This window comes from Urocitellus parryii, chromosome 4 (assembly GCF_045843805.1).
Source record: "Urocitellus parryii isolate mUroPar1 chromosome 4, mUroPar1.hap1, whole genome shotgun sequence".
NCBI classification, from domain to species: Eukaryota; Metazoa; Chordata; class Mammalia; order Rodentia; family Sciuridae; genus Urocitellus; species Urocitellus parryii.
The window spans coordinates 14,590,845-14,610,415 of record NC_135534.1 but is presented as its reverse complement, the minus strand read 5'-3'; the positions used below and the strand labels follow the sequence as shown (position 1 = coordinate 14,610,415).

Genomic DNA, 19,571 nt, shown 5'->3' with positions numbered 1-19,571 from the left:
ACATTGATTGCTATGAACTTTCATTTCATAACTGCATTAGCTGTATCTGTTAGGTTTTGGTATGTTGTATCTCCATTTTCAATTATTTCAGTATATTTAAAACCTCACTTCTTGATTACTTTATTAACACATTGGTTGCAAAAATTAGATTGTTTAATTTTCATGTACCTGTGTATTTTTCCAAACTATTGTTACTGATTTCTAGCTATTGTTTTGTGGTAAGAATAAAAGCACTCAATGCAATTTCAATCTTGAAGATTTTGTAGAAAATTTATCTGCGGCCTATGATATAATTATCTTGAAGAATGCTGATGTGTTGATAAGTAGAATGTGTATATTGCAGCTGTGTAATAATATGTCAATAGGTGTCCATTTGGTCCATTTGATCTTGAGTGCATCTAATTCTGCTCTTTCCTTGTTGGTTTTCTGTCTGGATGATTTGTCCATTGCTGAAAGTAGAGTATTAAAGCCCATAGGAATTATTGTTTTAGAGCATATCTGTCCATTTATGTCAAATAGTATTTGCTTTACATATTTGCTTCTCCAATATTGTGTGCATAAATGTTAAGAATTTTTATTTCTTTTTGCAGAATTGATACATTTATCACTATATAGAGTGATTACTTATTTGTTTTGTTTACTTTTTTAAAAAAATGAAGTCTATATTATCAGATTTAAGCATAGCTTCTCCTGCTTTCTTTCTTTTCTTTCTTTTTGGCATGGAATATTTTATTCTATTGCTTCACTTTCCTTGTATCCACATCCTTAGAGGTGAATTAAATTTCTTGTAAGAAATACACACTTGGAACTTTTTATTATTATTATTATTATTATTATTATTTGCTTATTCAAACTGTCTTCATTTTTTGGTTCCAGGGATTAAACTCAGGGGCACTCAACCACTGAGCCACATCCCCAGCCCTATTTTGTATTTTATTTAGAGATGAGGTCTCACTGATTTGCCCAGCACCTCACCATTGCTGAGAATGGCTTTGAACTTGCAATCCTCCTGCCTCAGCCTCCCTAGCTAGTGGGATTACACAGGTGTACACCACAGCAGCTGGCTCAAACTATGTTTTAGTAGGTGAATTTAATTACATTTTTAATGCAAACACATTTCATGATTAAATACATCTCCTGTGCATGTAGTCTGCTTAGTCTCAAATTCATATAAGGAATAGGGGGCTCTTCAAACTTCAGCTTCTCTTTTGAGTAAGAGATAATGATATCCTGTCATCCTCATGAAATTTTTGAGAAGATTATCACATGGCATGTGTGCAGCATATAGCACAATCTCTACCACATGTTGGAGTTCTGTGGGTAAAATGTTAATATCTTTCATTTATAAAATTTTATACAGCATAGTTCACAAAACTAACAGTATATGTAAGAGTTCTAGATAATTAACAATTTTTATTTTGTTTCAAAGGTCAAGATATTGGTATAATAGTACTCCAATATTACTTGAATTTTTTTATTAACAAATATTTATAATTCTCTTCTATGAAACAGACACCTACTCAGATACTGGTAAGTATGTTGTGAACAAAATAAATAAAGTCCTTTCTCTTGGGGAATTCATATTCTAGTTAAGCAAGATAAATAAGAAACAAGTAGGTAACTATATTGTTTTAAATGGTTGACAAAAATCTATGAAGAACTGCATAGGAGAGTTTTTGTGGTGAGTAGGAGTGACTATTTTACAAAGGTGGTCAGGGGAAGAAGCTATGACAAGTAATGTATCTGCAAAGGCTTGCATGGAAACAAAACATCCACACAGGAAACAGCTATTGCCAAGGCCCTGGGGAAAGAGAATTGGTGAAGTTGTGAAGTAATAGCAAGAAAATCAAAGAGGTGGGGTAGAACTCAGGGGGAACAGCAAGAGAAAACAAAACTGAACCAATGCAAAAAAACAAAGGGTCAGAATTAATTTCAAAGCATTTGAAAAAAAAATGTTCAACATTATTTGTTCTCAATATAAATTTTCAACGATCTGAAAAAATGGCAATAATATATGAATACATTAAAACTGCTTTTACTTTTCTTAATATCTCTGGTACTCTAGTTACATCTCCTTTGAATATTAAAAAATGAAATTTTTGTATCAAATGACTCAACATATTAATTCATAAGACACCAGATTTATGCATCTATTTGTTAAAATTTGCAAAGAATAAAACCACATATTTTATTTGCCAATTTAGCATTTTTTCTCAAAATATTAAATTATGATCACTAAGTACTAGTGCACTAGTCAGGGATCTCCACTGAAACAATTAATTGGACATGCAAGCACATATAAGAGATTTATTATAGAAACAGATGTGGAATCGTGAATATGAAGGTGAAGAAGGACCAATTCTGCTACCAGAAAGCTGAGAACCAGGAAAGTTAGTGTTAAAACTCAGTGAGTGGAAAGGCCTGAGACAGAGGGGCAGAGAGTGACTGCATAAATCTTGGAGAAGAAGGCTTGAAAGACACTAGCTGTAGTGTACAAGAGAGAACATGGATGTTCGGTTAAGAGAGACGAGACAATTTTCTCTTCTTCCCCTTTGTGTTCTGCTCCATTGAGCCCTCACTGGATTGGATGATGACCATCCACATTGATGGGGCAGATCTTTTTTACCATGGTGACTGCTTCAAAATGTACTCTTCCAGAAATATCCTCTCTGCCACTCACACTAGAATGGTTTCCTGGCTATTTGTATCCTTTAATACAGTCAACAAATACATCCAATTCAACACCACAAATAGCTACATGAAAATACTTTTAACTTTCCTGATTTTTCTGGCCCTCTGGACATCTTAACTCTTAGAAAATTTAAACATAAACATCTTAGTTGTATTGAATGACTCAAACAGAAATATAAAATCATATGAGATGCCGATTTTATGTATCTCTTGTTAAAATGTGTAATGTAAAGGACACACTTTCATTCAATAATATATCATCCTTTTTTCATAAATTAGCATGCTTGGACTAGTAATGAAAGATGTTTTAAAATATTAGATATGAATTTTTATTCTACTACAAGATTAAGCATTGATTTAGGATCATTAAACACTGGTCTTGTAGTCAGAGTTCTCCAGGGAGACAATCAAAAGGATGTGAGTGTACGTATGAGTGGAAGTATACTCTGGCTGTGGGACCGTGTGCTTGTGGACACCATGACAGGCCGTGCCCTGCGATCTGCATGGTGAGAACCAGAGAGAGGGATGGGCACAACTAGTGTAACTATGGAGACCAGAGGTCTGAGAGCAAGGGGCTCTGATATCAAGAGCAAGAGAATGTGAGTCCCAAACGAAGAAAACAGAAAGAGAAAGAGAGAGAAAGTTTGCCCTTCAGCTATTTGTTCTGTTCAGGTGAGCCTTCAATGGATTGGATGATGTGTACGCACATTGATGAGAGAACTATGCTCCTCCCTACTAAGTATACTGCCTGAAATAGGACTCTCTTTTGAAACATATTCACAGAAACACACAGGGAAATGTTTTACTGGCTATCCAGATAGCCCTTAATTGAAAAAAATTAACAAATAAATGAGCCACCACCAATAACCATATTACACTTAATTTTGACAAATTTACCACACTCATGTGCGTGTGTACACATCTTCTAATCGTGGGTACCTAGATGTACTTCTACATATATTAATATGAACATGGGGTAAAAACTTGCATATATTGCAATTATCAATACATAATAAGACTTCAGAAAAGCTGAACACAAGCTATCAGAGATATTTTCATTCAGGTATCCGATTCTGAATATCATGTTTCTTTATATATAAAAAAATTACAGTCTCCTGAAGCTGAGGGTATCACTTCAGAAGCTTCATTATGTCTACCAAAATGTAACTCAATATATGGAGAAGGCTTGATGGGAATGTGATCATTTAAAAAGCAATATCACACTCCTGAAGGCTATTTGCCCTCCAAGACAATCTTTGTGAAAGCCTTCTTTACCTCTTTGTTCCGTAGGCTGTAGACCATAGGGTTCAACATTGGAATGACCAGAGTGTAGAATACAGATGTGATTTTGGCAGTATCCAGTGAATGGTTGGATCTGGGCTGCAAATACATGAAGATAATGGTACCATAGAAAATAGAAATGGCAGTGAAGTGGGAGGCACAGGTGGATATAGCCTTCCGGTGTCCCGCACCTGAGCGCATCTTCAGGATGGTGATAAAAATCAACACATAGGATATTAAGATAACAAGGAGAGCAACAAAAATATTGAAACTGGCTACATAAATAAAAATCAACTCATTGACCTGTCTATCAGAGCAAGAGAGAGCCATAACTGCTGGAATATCGCAGAAAAAATGATGGACCACATTGGTTTTGCAGAAAGAGAGAATGAACGTGTTCCCCGTGCAGACTATGGCACTCAAAAAGCCACAGACATAGCAGCCTATGATCAGCCCAATATACATACGTGTCGTCATGATGGTGGTGTAGTGCAGGGGCTTGCACACTGCTGCATAGCGATCATAGGCCATTGAGGCCAACAGGAAATTTTCCACAGTAGCAAAACCTGTAAAAAAGAACATCTGTGCAACACAAGCACCATAGGAGATGACTTCATCTCCAGGAAGAAGCCCAGCCATGACTGTGGGAGTGACAGCTGAAGAGTAGCACAAGTCCACCAGAGACAGGTTACCCAGGAAAAAGTACATGGGAGTGTGGAGACGGGAGTCCAGGAGGATCAGCAGGATCATCCCCAGGTTCCCAGCCAGAGTGATGATGTAGATGAGGAGGAAGGTCACAAAGAGGGGAAGCTGCAGACCTGGGTCCCTGGTCAGTCCCAGCAGGATGAAGTGGGTCACTTCTGTCCTGTTCTCCATCAACGTTGTCTGAGAATCTCTAGATGTTCTACAGCCATGACAAAAAAAAAAAAAAAAGGAACAAAACAGTAAAGGTTGAATTGAAATAAATAGTATGTATGAAATATACATTATTTCTTTGCCCCAATATCTTATTTAAAATTCTCATGAAAAATTCTGGGCTTGAAAGCTAAATGCGTTACATTAGTTGCATACAGGGTTAAATTCTATAAAATCGAAGACTCCTTATTAATCTTATTCCCAATTTTAAGTGCTTCTACACTTGTTAACAGAGATGCAGAGTATTTTTTTTAATTTTTAGTTGGCACACTATAGCTGTACAACTTGATGAGATTTGTTTTTACATGTTCATGTGTGCACACAATATAACAACATAGTTTGGTCAGTATCACTCCTCTGCATTCCTCGCTTCCCTCCCTTACTTTCTTTTGTCTCCTTTCTCTATTGATCTACCTTTGATTTTTAGGAGATTCACCCCCAGCTTGACATTCCCTTTTCCTCTCTATCTTCCGCACATGAGAGAAAACATACATATGACCCTTAACCCTCTGAGTTTGACTTATTTCACTTACCATAATATGATGGACTCTAGTTCCATGCATTTTCTGGCAAAAGCCATAATTTCATTTTTTTATGACTGAATAAAACCCCATTGTGTATATCTACTGCATTTTATTTCTTTATTCATCCAGTGATAAACACCTAGGCTGTTTCCATAGTTTGCTTATTGTACTGCTAAAGACATGGGATGCATGTGCCCTTATAGTCAGATTACTTTAATTTTTCAGTGTAAATACCAACAAGTGGTATCGTTGGATCTTCTGGTGTTTTTCAAGCCTAGTCTTTTGAGGAGCCTGCGTACTGATTTCAATTGCAATTGTCCTAATTCACAGTCCCACCAACAGTGTAAAAGTGTTTCTTTTCTCCACATCCTCTCCAACATTTGTTCTTACTTATATTCTTGATGACTAATTGATAAACACCTAGGCTGTTTCCAGTGTGAGATGAAATCTCAGCACCGTTTTGATTTACATTTCTCTAATTGCTAATGATGTTGACCATTTTTTTATGTATTTGTTGGCCATTGTGTATTTCTTCTTTTGAAAAATGTCTGTTTAGTTCATTTGTGATGCAGAATATTTAAGAACTTAATCCAAATATTTGTACATATCAATCTGTGAATTCTCTAAATTCCCTCTTAGAGAAATTTTTGCATTTATGCCATAGACTCAGTTCAAATTTTTTTTCCTGCTTTAACTGAATGTTAATACTTCTACAAAAAAAAATTTAAGGTTAGCTAACACCAAGCTGAATGTAATGTAAAGAAAAAAAACAGTCTTTACATGTTTCAGGGTACTGGACTGTACTGGCTTACAGGTCTTAGACAAGTTAAATGAAAAATGAACTCTACTAAAGAAGTTGGTGCCATGAGAGCTTCTCTAGTTTCACCCTCACTTGACTACAGAAAAGTTAAGTTTTGTAAGTTTTCCTTTTGTGCTACCCAAAGATTGCCTTTGGGAACAACACAGCAAGTGTAACTCAACATACAAGTGACTTAGACCATTCCTTCCATTTCCGGGACCTGCTGTGCCAGGTCCATAAAGGAGAAGTATTGCACTTGCTACCATCATATGAAGGCTTCTGTTGTAGTGCCAGCTATAGTTTGGCATCCTCTGGACAGAAAGCCTGTATCTACTTCTGAGCTGATATCTGTAAGGAAACAATATGATTTCACACATTTCATTTCACAACTATTTTTGGCCTTAGTCATCTCATCAAGAAATCCATCAGGTTCTTGGTTGGCTCCCAGGTAAAATCTCAAAGGGGTAGTTTCTTGTTTTAAAAGTAGATGTACCCTTTTCCTCTAATACCCTGGGTGGCTAGTCTGAGACAGTGACTAGGGACTTGGGTTTTGCCATTCAGAATGGAGACGTTACTGAAGGTAGGAGCCAGCTATAGCCTTAAGATAGACTTGTGTAGGTGGATAGGGAAAGATAATCTAACTCACTTGAGGGAAAATGTAGCTCCCCACTGGATAACTTTTCGTGTTCCTAAACCCTCAAAGAGGATTAAAAATGAGAAAATGAGAAAAAATCCTCAAGAAGACTTCTCTGGTTCACATGTTGGGATTCATTGAGGGAATAGGAATCAACTCTCAGAAGCCAACTTTTTTAAGTATGGAGCCAGCACTGGTCCCACAGCATCCAGTCCCTGAATCAATGCCCCTATCTGCAGGCTAAACCCCATGGCAGCACCTTGGCCTTGGAGGAGGGATGAGTTAGGTATATGTGAATATAGTTTCAGTTGTTACCCAAATAAGTGATTTTTTTAAATAAGTAATTTGTTCACATCCTGCTTAAAATCATTCTTTCTACTTCCCAAACAATATGCACAATTTTTCTTTCAATTTAAATATTTACAAACAGAAAATGCCTATCTTTTGAAGACAAGACATTTTCTGAGTCTCTATAAAGTGCAGCTATTTAAGGCAAATTTATATGAAATATAAAAGGTGGCTTATTCTCTCTGTATATACATTTTCCAGTTTTAAAAGATAGGGTCTCCTCCCCTCAAAAAAAAAGGAAGGAGAAAAAAAGAGGGCTTTATTATTTCTTTTCCTGGCAATTTTAAAATGTAAGATATTACTGGTTTCAGGAAATTATAGATTTTTGAACATCAGATTATAAGTAAAATGGTTTTCTTTTTCAAACAAGTTAGAAGGTGGCAATATGTTTGCTACAATAGTTTGGAGGACTAGAGGGCTGATGAATAAAAGGGTTGTTTCTGTTATGTAAGTAGATTTTAGGTAGTCCAGGGTATACATCCATTCCTAAAATAACGCCTGTTGAGGCTAGACACCTAAAGCTACTCTTAGCTCCAGGAATGAGTATCTTCCATCTCCATTGGAATCAAATGCTCTCAAGCTCTCTGGATCTGGCAAGGTAGAACCTAGAGAGTTCCAGATTTCCTGATAGGTCAGCTTCCCATCCACATCCTGGCCAGTCTTGTGGAATAAATCCTGAAGATCTTCAATGCTAGAAATTCCTGGTAGGGAGACAGGCCTTAGTTGGGCAGCTTTCTCAATTTGGTCTCCAAGAAATTGTGAGAATTTTGGCAATGTTGATGGCTTTGATGTGAAACTCTGTACTTGTTCTTCGCCTGCAATCTCTGGAGGCCTGTTGCTCTCAGGTTTGTTTGTGAGAGCACTGATCAGCTGCAGTTTCTCTCGCAGCTTGGATACCTGAGAATTTGGACTATCTTCCTTCTTTATGTTTTGGGTTTTTATGATATCAATTCTGTTGGCCCCTTGATCCAAAGACTCTCTTTTCAGAATGGCAGCTCTATCACTCATCATGCTGGAGGTCAGCTTTGTTGTGTTTTCTACTTCACTCAGAGCAAAAACCACATTGCTTTCTATCAGGTTGGTTCTCTGAATGAGATTACTGAGTGTCTCATTCACCCCCTCGAGTTTAAGATCATTCTGTCTCTGGTAGGCTACTAGGGTACTGTTTACCGCCTCTAAAGAGTTATGAAGGTACAGGATATCCTGTTTCAAATTCTCACTGTGGGTTTTATTATCAAGTTCTGATGTAACTGAGGGTGCTGGAATGATTTTGTTGCTTCCATTGGTCCAATTTGAGAAGTGCCGATTCATATCACTTTGCAGCAATTCCACGGTTTTCTTGTGTTCATCCACAGTTTTCTGTATTGCCTCCATAGCTAGACGGACACTGTTTAAAGTATTGCCAATGGAAGCTACACTTTTCTGAAGTCCTTCTACAGTGCTGGGCAGGCTAATTAAGTCTGCAGCTGACTTAACATTGGCTTTAAGGTGGTTTACTGCAGAAGTCAACAGAGAAATCTGCTTATTCATTTCTGTGATGTTGAGCCAGACATCATTCAAGCCCAGCTCTCCAGACTCAATCTTCTCAAGTTGTTTCTGTTCACTGAGTAGTTCTTCATTAAGTTTGGGTATTTCCCGGAATGAGCTTTTCTGATTAGATTCCATTGTTCTAAATCTTTCCTTGAGAATATCCAGATCCTCCTTCAGAGCAACTTGCATCCACACCAAGCCAACACAGGCCACAGCACAGGCCGCGAGGATGACAAAAGCACAGAGAGGATAACAGATCTTGCAGCATCCTAAGTAGTCTCCCTTGACAAAGCGAGAGCGATTTCCAACGACACCGAATTCCTCTTCCTCCTCTGAGCTGCAATCAGAGTCTGAGTCAGGAGGCTCAGTGCGAAGCAGCAGAAGGTGGCTGCTTGAGCCTTTCTTGGGCTTCTTTCTCCCGCTGTCCCCAGACAAACTGATCAATGCATTAAGCTCTCTGCGCTTTTTCATCTTCTTGTGTGGGGTGGGTGGTGCACCCACTGCTGAGCTGCCAGGTTCGTACCCGACGCCCAATTCTCTTGCTGCTTTGGAGCTACTACCTTCCAGGGTGGGAAATCCTGGGCCAGAGCCCCCTGGTCACTCCCACCCAGGGGCGGGACTGACCAGATCCGCTGGGGGCTGGAGAATGGAGCCCAGAGGACACTGGAACTCAAACAACGGGTGGGGGAAGTTACCTAGAGATGGCCGAGGCGCTGATGATCCCAATGGCTAAAGCCCGGGTCATGAAGTGTCTGTCGGGTAAGAAAGTGGAAAGGGGGCGACCTTTATCTCCCAAAGGGGAGAAAAGCTACGTCAAGAATGAGAGATCCTCAGCCCTGGGAAATAGGCAGTATTTCTAAGAGTGCTCCAAGAGCTGGGGCAGGACACCCAGAGTAGATACTTGGAACGTCTGGGACAGGACTTGTTCTTGAAAAGGGTGGAGAGGAGGCGATGCGGAGCGAGACAGTGGGCACTCGCTGGTTGGAGAGGTGGCGGCAGGAGGGGGTCTGCCCGGGCGACTGGAAAGAGCTCCGGCCGGGAAGGCGGAGGGGCTTGGGGATGATCACGGTTCTCTGGCCTCCATCCTGAGTTTGAAGGGAGTCCGGGTCGGAGGGCCTGGCGCGACAGCAGCTAGTCCGGTGCCTGGGAGACCCCAGCCCTGCTGTCTGGGCCGGGGGGCGGGGGGCGGTACTCAGGGGGCGACCGTCGCTCCCCCCACCTGAAGCGCTCCGGCTGAGTTTGAGGTGTTGCGACACGGACGACTTCAGCTACTCACACACGCCGCTCCCACTCCAGCTGCGACTTCGGCCCCGATTCCCGCTCCGGCCGCGGCTGCTCCCGACGCGCTGGTGGCGACGGAGGCGGCAGCCGGCACCAAACCCGGGGCCATCGCTCCAGCCTCAGCTCACTTCCCCTTTGGCAGTTCAGTTCAGATTTTTTTTTTAATCTTTTAAATTAAATCATCTAGCGGCCCCCTAGATTTTTGCATGGATTATCTTTCTCATTAAAATGTTCATGGGATGTAGGAACTTACCATTTGGCTGGAAAGGAGAAAAGCAATCAATCCAGAACAGGGAGACTGAAATTACAGCCAGCCCTGGAATATGTCATACTTACTCTTAATGAAGCTCTGTCTCAGGCGGCGGTCAAAGGTTCCAAGTTCTCTAATGCAGGAAAAAGGGAGGAAAGAACATAAACCCGAAGACCAAGTTCTGAATCCACAAATAATTCTTTCCGTCTACAGGAAAGATTCATTTGTGTCTTCCTATTTGCATTAATAAACATGATAAGGTAACATCTCCCCAATAATTCACAGAATTGTATCTGTAAAACAAAAACAAAATGATTTTTATCTTTGAATATTTCTCTGTCCACAATTAAAGTTTCACAGCAAGTCCTCAAGTGAGAAGGAGGTCTGTTTGCACTAACAATGATTGTCATTCAGATGAGCAAATGATGCCCAATGAAGCAAGTTTCTTCTGACCAAAACAGGTACTATTGAGTCATGTTGGGATTTCAGAGGTGAATACATGGAGATTTGGAGAGAATTATTTAGACCTGAGACCTCTGCAGATTGTCCCCAAGAGTCTACCTGCAGCTCCTGATGTGACTTTCCTAGGGAGGAAGCAATTAATCTGTCTGTGGGGAGCAAGCTGGTTAGTTTTAATATATGCCTGAGCTTTTGTAGTATTTCTACTTTTATTTAATTAATGCATAATTTACATACAGTCATACCCTTGGGTTTTACTGTAGAGTTCTAAGAATTTTGTCAAATTCATGGTCCCATTAAATATATGGTCCTTCTGCAATCACCTAAAGCATTCCATCTGACCATCCCTTTGATAATTGCTCCAACCCTCTGCCTCTGACAATAATAAACTGTTTTTATTCAAATGGTTCTGCTGTTGTTTGAATGTCCTTATGAGAAAGATTATAATACAATAGTGTAAACAAATAATTGAACTACAATATCCTGGACAACATAAATTGAAAAACAAACCAAAAAAAAAAAAAAACTCCTATAAATGCACACAGTAAAAACCAACTTCAGAGAATGGGAAAAAAGTCTGAATATACCTATAACACATGAAAAAATTAAATTAGTAATAAATAACTTTCCAACAAAGAAAAGCCCAGGAATATATGACTTCTCTGGTGAATTCTCTCAAACACACACCTGGGAGAAATGAAAGAATAGGGCAGAGAAGAAACCAGGATTTCTGTTAGTGTCCTTTGGCTGCTACAATCTTTGAGGCTTACAATGACAGGTGTTTATTCTTTCTCAGGTCTGGAAACTAGAAGTCTACAGCAGTGTCAGTAGACTGGAACCAAGGGTCTTTGGAGCCATGTCCCTTCACAGGCTCCAGGAGACACTTCATTTCTTGCCTATACCTCCTGGTGTGGTTACTGGCACAGTATTGCATGTTATTTGAGTTCACGTTGCCAACTCCTTTTTTCCTGCTTCCTATATCTTTCTGATTGTATTTTGTAAGAATATAAAGGATAGCATTTTGGCTATGTATGAAACCTAATGATTTCTCATTTTTTTAATTTTTTTTTTGTTTGTTTGTTTTGATTACTGGGGATTAAACTCAGGGAGTACTCGACCACTGAGCCACATCCCAGGCCCTATTTTGTGTTTTATTTAGAGAAAAGGTCTCACTGAGCAGCTTAGAGTCTTGCTGTTGCTGAGGCTGGCTTTGAACTCGCAATCCTCCTGCCTCAGCCTCCCAAACCACTGGGATTACAGGTGTGTACCATGTGCCTGGCTTCTTGGTTTTCTTTTTTTTAAAAAAATTCTTAATTTAATCTCATCTGCAGAGTTCTTTGGAGCCACATAGAGTAATATCGAAAGGTGTCATAATTAGGACTTGGATCTTTTTGTGAGCCATGGCTAAGTTTGCAATAGTGTCATATGGCAGCATTCTGCACTTTGAAAAGGTTCTGCACCTGCAAAATTATTCTAAAATTAAATAGTGTTTAAGATAATAATTAGAAATGGTTCCTATAGGAGAATATCTCTAAATAGATGTGAATATTGCTGTTACATTACACTGTTTCAAAAATAACAGCATGATCACCTGAGCATTTTGAAGCCTGATATTCCAGATTTTGAGATGATGAAGCCTTTTTTTTTTAAAGAGAGAGTGAGAGAGGAGAGAGAATTTTTTTTTAACATTTATTTTTTAGTTCTCGGCGGACACAACATCTTTGTTGGTATGCGGTGCTGAGGATCGAACCCGGGCCACAAGCATGCCAGGTGAGCGCGCTACCGCTTGAGCCACATCCCCAGCCTGATGATGAAGCCTTTTAAAGTAAGGTGGTAACAAGACATGGCGGCACATTTCTGTTCTTAGGATTTTCATAAAATTGATCTCTCTGTGGGTCAAAATAGAAATAATTGTACATTATGAAAGCATATGGAATGTATGTTATCACTGACAGATATTACACTGTTATTCTACCTGGATAGAGTAGTTTCATTTCATTGTATAATTCATATGTGTGAAGTAACTTTAAAAATATAATCAAATATTAAACCTCCAATCTCATATTTAATGTATTTTTATGATTTTCTAAATAGTACTTATTTGATGTGCTTCAAAAGTAAAAGTAAACCAAAAGCAACACCACCTTACTTGAGGAGTTGCAGAGATGCCTGTCACCATCAAGATCCTGTTAGGAGCTGGGTGTGAATCCCATGGAGACCCACCAACTTAGCTCTTGGGGATGTGTGGAAGACATGTGGCTCTTGGAGAATCATAGCTATTTGTGTTCATCAGGTGTGGATTCCAATTGCAGCTACATTCCAGGTGTGCTTTCAGAGTGAATTGCTTTCCTCCTTGTCAATGAAGACCTCCAGAAACAACCAGGATTTACTTGCTCTGGACAGCTATACACCTGCTGTGTTCTACATCAGAGCCACATCAAGTCTTCAGGCACACGTGGTAACTTAGACCTCAGGGATCTTGATGAAATTTCCATTCCATAATACCACATTGGTCCATTTCATCAATGACATTATTTCAATTGGACCTAGTAAGCAAGAAATAGCAAATAAACTAGGATTACTAGGAAAAACATTTCAATGCCAGAGTGTGGAATTCAATGCAAGAAGTTCAGAGGCCTTCTATTCCAAAGAACATTCTAGGTCTCCAGTGCTGGGGGATATACTGAGATATCTCCTGCAACTCAAGGATAAGTATGGCCTCTGTCTTTTCTCCATACCAAAACGGGGTACATCACCTGATGGCCCTCTTTGGGCTTTAGAAGAAATGTACTTATTCTTTGAGTGTGGGATTCTATCGTGTATACCAAGTGATGTGAAAAGCTGCCAGTTGGGAGTGGGGCCCAGATCAAAAGAAGGCTCTCCTACGGATCCTGTATTCCCAGAGAGCTGTTTTGCCACTTGAGCTACAAAATCCAGAAGTCAGTGGTCATGGAATTTTTAGCAGAAAGTACAGATTCTGAATTGTAGTACAGGTTCCTAGGATTTTGAAGTAAAGCCCTGGGATCCTTTAGGATATACTTTCCTTTTTAAACTCGAGTGAGCTTAACCACTATGCCACATCCTCAGTCCCCCCTTTTTTTGAGACAGAGTCTTGCTAAGTTGCTGAGGTTGGCTTTGAACTCGCAATACTCCTGCCTCAGCCTCCTGAGCCACTGGGATTGTACACCACCATGCCAAGGTACTTTCCTTTTTTTTCATTTTTTAAATTTTTTTTAATTTGTTCTAGTTAGTTATACATGACAGTAGAATGCATTTTGACACATTTTACACAGACAGAGCACAACTTCTCATTCCTCTGGCAATTCATGGTGCAGAGTCACTCCAGTAGTGTAATCATACATGTATATTGAGTAATAATCCCACCATCCTTCTCACCCCACATCCCATCCCCTTCCCTCACTTCCCTCTGCCCAATCCAAAGTTCCTTTATTCTTCCTTAGTCCTCCCCCATTATGGATCAGCATTTGCATATCAGAGAAAATATTCAGCCTTTGGATTTAGGGATTTGGCTTCTTTCACTTACCATGATATTCTCCAGCTCTATTCATTTATTTTCAAATGCATAATTTCATTCTTCTTTAAGGCTGAGTACTTCCTTTTGGCAAACAGAATTTGATCTGATAATAGATTTTTTAAGATATAGAATACACCAAGAGCCATGAGCACTACCCCTTCTTCAATGCCCTGTCTCCTCATATGTAGAGAATCAGATGTAACTGCGTTACTATTACTGTTCTTGATGGAGTCTGCCTGCAAATGGGATATTCTGTCAAGGTATAGATAAGTAACAGCGGACATGCTTGAAAACGAGGTGTCTGCTGTCCTTGGGAGGGCCTACTTGCAAACGAGAGGCTCCTTCGAGGTTTAGATAAGGTAACAGCGGACATGCTTGAAAACGAGGTGTCTGCTGTCCTTGGGAGGACTTGCCTGCAGACGGGATGTTCTGCCAAGTGGGCTAGGAGGGCGCTGAGAAAAATTTTATTATCTGTTATTAACAAAGAGCAGAGCTCAACATACTCCGAGCCGAGAATAGAATAGCCATGAGAAGCGGGTCACTTCTGATTAGAAAGTAAAACTTCTGTATGCTATGTTTAATTAGCTGAAAGACCTGATTTATTGATGTTGGAAGGCTGCCTTCTTTGTTCATAATACTATAAAAAGATTGCTTGTACACAATAAAGGGCTTTTTTTCTGCTGCTGCTTTGCTTGCTCTGCTTCTTCTTTTTCTTTCTTTTCCCATGCTGACCTGCAAGTGAATTACTGCAACACTCATAGATGCACCTTTTGCCTCACAGTAAATACTCTATAAATGGACAAGGGAATGGAAGATTTGGACTGGTTTACAGAGGGTTCTCTATGACATGTAGGCACAACCCACAGGTGGAAAGCTGCAGCACCAAAGCCTTTTATGAGATGTCACTGAGGGACAGTGGTGAAGGAACTTCAAGTGCAAATCCATTCTGCGAGTCCAAGTCAGTCTTTTCTCAGTGGCTGCTGCTATTGGCCAATAGGCTCATGGACAAAGTGATCATGCTGGCAGAGACGGAGCTTATAAAAAGGCCACAGCATATATGCTTCCTCATGGATTGACTGACTATAGCCCCTGCTCAGTGCTGGATCTGCCAGTTGTGGAAACGGAGTCCCTGATGTGGTACCATCTCTCAGGTTGACCACCCTGTGAATGAGTGGCAAGTTAATTACATGGAAACAAGTCCATCGTGGAACTGTGACATTTTGTTCTTACTAGAAAAGACACTATGAGAAAAGGTTGCCTTCCCTGCACATAATGCTTCTATCATGCCTACTGTGCATGGATTACAGAAACCTATATAAACCACGGTGGCCTTCCACACAGTGATGATTATCATTAGGTAACTCACTTCACAGAAATGAAGTGGAGTAACGGCTCTAGGCTCATGGAATTCACTGTTCCATCATGTTCTGCACCATCTTGGAACACTGTCACAAAACAATGGCTGAGTGTCCTTTTGAAGTCTCCATTAGACTTCCAGCTGGAGCCACAATTTGGGCTAAGAAAAATTATGCAAGAGGCTTTACATGTTCTGAATCAGCTCCCAACATATGGTCCTATTTATCTAATTGACAGGATTCACGGTTCCAGGAATCAAGGGGTAAAGATGGGAGTGGCATCAATGCTGAAGGAATGGTCTACCGAGAGACACATCAAATGATTGTATTGAATTAGAAGATAAGTTTGCTGTTTGTCCTCCTTGGGTTTATCATACCTTTGAATAGGCCCCTAAAAGTTCGCAGTTCTCACTAGTGATTGATCCTGACTACCAGACACTAGACAAATACTTATAATAGAGATAATTATGAGTATGTCTGAAGTACAGGAGATTCTTTAGGGCTTCTCTTACCATTTTCATTCTTGGAAATTAGGGTCAATGGAAGACTAAAACAACTGCAATAATGAATATGTATTAATTTTCCCAAGATGTTGAGGAATAAGAAATAAGAAATCAGATCAACCTACAAGGCCATCCAAGTTGCTTGGTTAAGGAAAAATGCAACAGCAGAATGTGTAGTGGTGATAGGTACTTACTAATATGAATTTATAGGTAATGACCACTTAAAGAAATTAAGATTATAATTATCATGAGTTTCCTATTCATTTGGTTTTGAATGTGTGCGTGTATCTGAAAATATTCCTGTGTATGTTCTTCCACTCCATTATCCCATTATCATGAGTGATTGGATGAGTTCACTTTTGAACAGGGTATTTAAGTACTTTATTGTTAACTTTGCAAACAAGTTTTTTTGTGAAGGATATCAAGAGTAAGTGTGAACTTTATCAGATTTCATTGCATCCTCCAGTGAGGAGAGATCAGCGTGATTTGTAGCCAGGACAGTGACATCACATTAGGCAGAAGAATCTAGAAGACTTATCTTCTGCAAGACTTGCTCTCACCATCCATGAGTCAAAGGCCAACCTATTGGTGCAGTTGAAATCCAAGCTTTATTCATGTGTTCATCCATTTTAAAAAATTCTGTTGATTCTACTAGGACATTGACCTCTGTTCAGTTACTGATTATCATGTTTGAACAGAAACACAAAGTCACTGATCATGAGTGTTTACCTTCTAGACTGGGAAGATAAATGAGGATTGGGTAAGTGAATATAAGGTGACAAGGGTTCATTAGGTTTGTGAAGAATGATATAGGATAAGGGGACAGTTCCTATAGTAAATGGAAAATTAGTGTTTTATATAGATGGACAGGACACATGATAGGTTAATATTTCACAGAATATCTGAATGGAATAAGACTATTTCTCACAGGAAAAAGAACATACAAAGGTCCTTACATCATTGGAGTTGTAAAAAAAAAAAAACAGAAAAAAATTAGTGAGCATAGAGTGACATAAAAGACTGGGGAAGTGACAATAGAGAGTATAGCTCAATAAGTAAAGAATGAATGGTCAGTATTGACAATTTTAAAGCATTTCTGGAAATAAAAAGAGAAAGGCAAAGCTCAGTGGCACACACCTATAATCCCAGTGGCTCAGGAGTCTGAGGCAAGAAGATTGCAAGTGCAAAGCCAGCCTTAGCAAAAGTGAGGTGCTAAGCAACTCAGTGAGATCCTATCTCTAATAAAATACAAAACTGGGCTGGGGATGTGGCTTGGGGTTGAGTGTCCCTGAGTTCAATTCCAGGTACCCCCCCAAAAAATAAATAAAATAAAAAATTTTAAAAAAATTACATCAGTGGTTTATCATGGTAAATTTTAAGTAGTCTGAATAATAATACATAATGCATTTAAATTGCTATGATTTTCCTCAGTAGTTTTGGTAATTTCATTATTTTATGCCTATGACTATTAGAACATAAATATGATGATTGTACAAAATGCCTCAAACAGAAATATTAATTCACCCAAAGGTGCCAGAATTATATATCTATTTTTAAAATGTTCAAGAAAGCACAACTTTCATTTCCTAGTATATCATGTTTTTCCTCAAATGAGGGCTTTTCAAAATGTAAAAAAAGAAAAATTAACTAGATTTCAATTTATATTTTCATAACCAAATTAAATACTAAATGAGGATTGCTAAACCCTGCTCTTATAATTCAGGGCCCTCTAGAGAAAAAAAATCAATAGTATATAGAAATGTGTAAGAGAAGATTTTTTTATGGGTATGGGCTCTTGTGATTATGGAAACTGAGCAGATCCATGATTTTCTGTCTACAAGGCGGAGAAGCCGGAATGTTGAGGAGGGCAAGGTGTGTCTAGTGTGTCTAGTGGAGAACAAGAACCTGAGACCCAGTAGCTCTGAGGTTCAGAGTGAGAGAGACAGATGTCTCTGCCCAAAGATAGAGAGGGAGAGGGAAAAAGGGAAAGAAAGAATTTATCCTTCTCTTACCTTTTTTGTTCTAATCAGGTGAGCTCTTAATGAATTGGATGATAGCCACCCTATTGACAAGTCGACTGACTCAAAGTTCTCTCTTTGGGAACATTCTCACAGACAAACACAGAGAAATACTTCCCCAGCTCTCTGGATATTCCTAGTATGGTCAAATTTACACAAAAGTAACTACCACAGTAGCCACTTTATGTTAATTCTGGCAATGGGCCGCGTTCTGTTCATGGGCTTCCTCTCCACTTATTTTACATATATTCATAGTGACACAGTTTGAAAAAGCAGAGGAAACTTATTAAATTATCAATTTCCTCAATAAGCAAATGCCAAGATACCACTCACATTGCCGTTGTGTTTCCACACATTTCCCTTTCACCAGGCAGTAGATTTTGCAGTGGAAAATGTGTCACTTCAGGAATGTGCACACAGCACAGGTTTTAATAAATGACACAGTACATTCAGGAGATCAGAGAAGAGGGAATGCAGGCCCTGCTCATCTCAAAGAGTGAAGGTCAGAATCGTATGGATTATTTTCCTTCCAGAAGAATTTTTGAGAATGCACTCTTGACCTCCATGTTCCTCAGGCTGTAGACCACAGGGTTCAGCATGGGGATGACCATGCTGTAGAACACAGAGGCGATCTTGTCCGTGTCCATGGAGTGACTGGAGCTGGGCTGTAAGTACATGAAGAGAGCAGTCCCATAGAAGATGGAGACTGCGGTGAAGTGGGAGGCACAGGTGGACAGAGCCTTCCTATGTCCTGCACCTGAGCGCATCTTTAGGATGGTGATAAAAATGAACATGTAGGATATAAAGATAACGAAGAGAGTAAAAAAGATATTAAAGCTGGCGACATAAATAAGAACCAGTTCGCTAACATGTCTATCAGAGCAAGAGAGAACCATGACTGCTGGAACATCACAGAAAAAATGATGGACCACGTGAGACATACAGAAGGAGAGACTGAAAGTGTTCCCAGTGTAAATGGAGGCATTCAGGAAACCACAGACATAGCAGCCTATGACCAGGTATGCACACACACTTGTGGTCATGGTGGTGGTGTAGCGCAGGGGCTTGCACACTGCTGCATAGCGGTCATAGGCCATTGAGGCCAAGAGGTAATTTTCCACAGTACCAAAGGCTCCAAAAAAGAACATCTGAGCAGCACAAGCATTGTAGGAGATGATCTCATCTCCAGGAAAGAGCCCAGCCATGACCGTGGGAGTGACAGCTGAAGAGTAGCACAAGTCCACCAGAGACAGGTTTCCTAGGAAAAAGTACATGGGAGTGTGGAGACGGGAGTCCAAGACAATCAGCAGGATCATCCCCAGGTTCCCAGCCAGAGTGATGGTGTAGATGAGCAGGAAGGTCACAAAGAGGGGAAGCTGTAGACTTGGGTCCTTGGTCAATCCCAGCAGGATGAAGTGGGTCATTTCTGTCTTGTTCTCCATTTACAT

The 19,571-nt window shown here is 39.7% G+C and overlaps 1 protein-coding gene and 2 pseudogenes across 1 annotated transcript; all 3 read right to left on the bottom strand.

Annotated features, from left to right (window-relative positions):
• Nucleotides 1-3,924: 3,924 nt before the first annotated feature.
• Nucleotides 3,925-4,848, bottom strand: LOC144254469 (olfactory receptor 5B3-like). The gene has a single exon (XM_077797648.1). The coding sequence runs from the start codon at nt 4,846-4,848 to the stop codon at nt 3,925-3,927; it is 924 nt and encodes a 307-aa protein (XP_077653774.1).
• A 2,816-nt stretch (nt 4,849-7,664) lies between these two features.
• Nucleotides 7,665-9,193, bottom strand: LOC144254488 (EF-hand calcium-binding domain-containing protein 14 pseudogene; annotated as a pseudogene).
• A 9,448-nt stretch (nt 9,194-18,641) lies between these two features.
• LOC113195136 (olfactory receptor 5B3-like) lies at nt 18,642-19,571 on the bottom strand (annotated as a pseudogene).